Here is a 3,514-nt window from a genome sequence, read left to right on the forward strand (position 1 = left end):
TGTGGCAAAATATGAAGACGTGAGATTCAAAATTTAGAATACCGTAACAAAAACATGACTGATGTAAATGCTCACTATTTACAAAGATCCCAAAAACAAGGGAGAGCAGTTTACCGCAATAAAAAATAAATCTCTACTCTACACCATTTTTCTTACAAAAATTACATTCCTTTTTCCTCATTTTTTCAAGGAAAGTAAATAACCCAAAAAAAACACCAATGGCACCTCTCCTAGCAATGACCACACAGCAGCTGAGTAAGCAGTGACCTATGATACATCTCTCCGCCTTGTATGAACATCAAACACTGCAAATCCACGTGTGAGCATGCCGGAAATGCTATTGGTTGCTATCTGTGACGGTGAACACCGAATAGACTGGCCTGTGGTCTGAGAATCTTGATTCGCTCCTAAAATAACACTCTTGTTTGAGGCCTTCGCCTTTCCACAATATTCTATCACACCTGTCATTATAAAATAATTAACTCCAGATTAATACTACTACTACGATTTGAGTTGAAATGCGTTTCGAATTAGACGAATTACCAGGCAGGGGTTCGACGCTTTTGTTTGGGCGAGGAGGTTTGGTAAGCGTAAGTGTCTGAATTTGTGATATATTTATAAGTTGGACCAAAATATATGTCCCCTTCTTCCCACCCTTGAAATACTCGTCCCGCCTTTTGTTCTAATCTCAACTGTAATACACGTCACCAACCATATTAAATATGTACATCTAAAATCATTGCAATTGACAATCGTTTAATACACTAGATTTTATATAGAGAGAGAAGATTGAATAGTACCTGATCTTTCTCAAGAAGTGCTTGCCAGTCATTTCTTTCAAGTTGTTCGTATGTTTCACCACATATAGATGCAAGCCGATAATTCAAGTCCCCGAGCCAAATTATCTTGCTACATAAACACAAAACAACAGAAAACACATTATTAAGTATTTATCAATCATATTTTACTCACATATTGTATAAGTACTCCATGTGATGCAATTTTATACACGTGACATGGATTGATGAAACATAAATATGTACTCACTCGTGATCTAAAATGCTATACGAGGTAAATGGTCGTCTTGGGCTTCTACCCGAATGTGAGAATCTCGTTTTCTTGAAAATCTCCACTACGTCCATATTTCTTCTAGTTTCAGCTCCCTCCTTCTCTCCGGATGCAAGGTGAGTACACACGAAGCAAAATGTCTGTTGTTGCATTGTCATACTGATAGATATTGAGCCCTAGATACAATATGAATGAAATTAATACACTGAATAATTGAGAACAAAATGGCTTAACTAAGTGAAAAACAAATTATATACTACTATATATACCTTATTTCCTAGGTATCCCATGATGCCGGTCCCAACGCATGAAACCTTCAAACTTGTGATGTGGTGATACAATTCTTCACGAACCCACACGCACAAAAGCAGGCCAACCATCTGCTTGCTCGCAGCCAAACAATATTTATTTTGTGTTCCACTAATCGGACTAGGTGAATCGTCTTCACTCGAACTTGAATTTGAACTTGAACTCAAGCTTAATATGTCTCCAAAATATTCATCATCATGAAGCAGTGAAGAATCAAAGGAGCTGATTCTTGATTGTTGATGCTTATGATCGATAGAATCACCATTCAGAGAGTGGCGGATTAGGGAAAGCCACTTTGCAGCCGGACTATAGTCCTCTTGGCCTAGCACGTTACCGGCATTTAAAGGTACGATCTCTTGGAACCTAAACCAAAACAAATACAAGATGAGTTTGAGTTCATCTCATGTTTTATATAGGATGATCTAAATGAAAGTATAGACATACCCGAGTACATAAATATCAGCCGATGTTTTGGTCTTTAACCAATCATTTAGATTTAGATCATCTTCTGGAGTCTTGCCTCCTACATTCCATGTCCCAACAAACATCCTACAAAATCCAACTTACATCGTTCAGATCTATACACTTAAACACCAATATTTTTTCACTATATTTAATTGTACTAAATTTTAACATATAGTACTATATAATAAAATGATTTCTCCTTATATACAAAATCAATAAATACAAGGAAACCAATAGTGGAAATTATCTAATCTTAGCTATCCCATACCTGAGGTCTAGATCAGGAGAGACAGGTGGCACAAGATGGTCAAATCCAGGCCGTTCAATTTCGTTGCTCGTTTCCATCAACCACTCCTCTATAAAACACAAAAACCTTAATTAATTACGTGATTAACGACTAATTAAACTAGACACCCAAAAAAGACCCACTTTCTATCATCTAATTAACCTCTACTCTTCAAAATAATCACATCCGTCCAACCTAATCAAAGCTTAATAGCAACCCCCATGTTTTTTTGATTTAGATCGTGCTAAACTAATCATATCTTAAAAGTAAATCAACTTTCTACCAAAAAAGCTAAAAATAAAATATAATAAGTTGACCGGAAGCCGGAAATTACCTGACAAATCCTCCGGCACGACGGTGGAAGGCCCATCGTCGGAGCAACTCTTCAAACTCCTCTTGAGAAAATCTGAAAATTTTCACCAATATTGTGTTAATAATTTTCCAAATTATTGAAATTTAAAATAATTTATATAGCTATATTAATCTTGTATACCTTTTGGGTCATAATCTGAGTCAAACTCATCCGATCCACCCTTAATATTCAACCATTTCCTGGCCACCGTTTTCGGCCACGAATTGGACTGCAAGAAATATTTGTTAATGAAGCAAATTCTCGAAAATCAAAATTTTTTGAAGGATAATGTTGATAAATACATGGATAAATTACCTTGAGAAATTTTTCTTCTTGCCTCATTGCGGAAATGGAGCGAAACCAAATGGGGCTAGTTTCTGAAGACAAGAAATAGAGATATATAAATGAGAAGATATTTTGAAAAAATAAATTTTATAATGATAGTGTATGCATAGGATTTGATTGGTGTGGATGAAAGTCCATAGAAGCAAACAAGTGGGGTGTGGGAGTCTGAGCATATTAGTTGTTATTGCATTATAAAAGAGTGGAGATTGACAAATTTATAGGTTAATTAGTTTGGAATGATGTCAAACACTGAATTGTTTAGACTTGTGGCATAAAACAAGTGTTTTATTGAGTATTCAAGGTGGAATAAAAAAGAAGCTAGTTGCAGGAGAAATGGAGACAGCATATAATATGAAGCCTCATGCATATAATTAAAAGGTCAACCATAAAGTTAAATTCTCATCAATTCATGTTGCAATCTAGTCTAGTCTAGTCATCCATTTTTACAGAGAAAGGTGAAATTTATACATAAAATCAAATCATAAAAATCTGATGATACTTACATGATAAAGTGAAGAGAGAGAGGGATTGTATTTCCTTTCACAAAGTGGTTGTGTTGCAGAGAAAGAGGGAAGATGAGGGAATTTGAAGTACATAAATGGTTCGAATTTGTTATAGAGAGAGAGAGAGGGTTTTGATATTTGAAGGAGAAGCAAATAGCGGCAGTTTGGTTGAGGATTTATACAGAG

At 35.5% G+C, this 3,514-nt stretch overlaps 1 protein-coding gene across 1 annotated transcript; it reads right to left on the reverse strand.

Moving 5' to 3' along the window:
- Nucleotides 1–3,514, reverse strand: LOC125216641 (type I inositol polyphosphate 5-phosphatase 8-like). Its single transcript, XM_048118403.1, has 11 exons — nucleotides 3,329–3,514; nucleotides 2,796–2,857; nucleotides 2,622–2,709; nucleotides 2,463–2,534; nucleotides 2,111–2,198; nucleotides 1,822–1,926; nucleotides 1,338–1,740; nucleotides 1,048–1,244; nucleotides 801–909; nucleotides 544–692; nucleotides 1–461 (listed from the first exon to the last, which is right to left on the reverse strand). The coding sequence occupies exons 2-11, from the start codon at nucleotides 2,820–2,822 to the stop codon at nucleotides 338–340; spliced, it is 1,362 nt and encodes a 453-aa protein (XP_047974360.1). The 5' UTR covers nucleotides 2,823–2,857; nucleotides 3,329–3,514; the 3' UTR covers nucleotides 1–337.

Source organism: Salvia hispanica, chromosome 1 (assembly GCF_023119035.1).
Source record: "Salvia hispanica cultivar TCC Black 2014 chromosome 1, UniMelb_Shisp_WGS_1.0, whole genome shotgun sequence".
Taxonomy (NCBI): domain Eukaryota; kingdom Viridiplantae; phylum Streptophyta; class Magnoliopsida; order Lamiales; family Lamiaceae; genus Salvia; species Salvia hispanica.

Coding starts and splice junctions, on each gene's coding strand:
- LOC125216641 (XM_048118403.1), bottom strand. CDS start 2,822: ATGAGGCAAGAAGAAAAATTTCTCAAG. Junction 1,927..2,110: donor TCTCCTGATCTAGACCTCAG/GTATGGGATAGC, acceptor TGGATTTTGTAG/GATGTTTGTTGGGACATGGA. Junction 1,245..1,337: donor TGGGATACCTAGGAAATAAG/GTATATATAGTA, acceptor TATTGTATCTAG/GGCTCAATATCTATCAGTAT.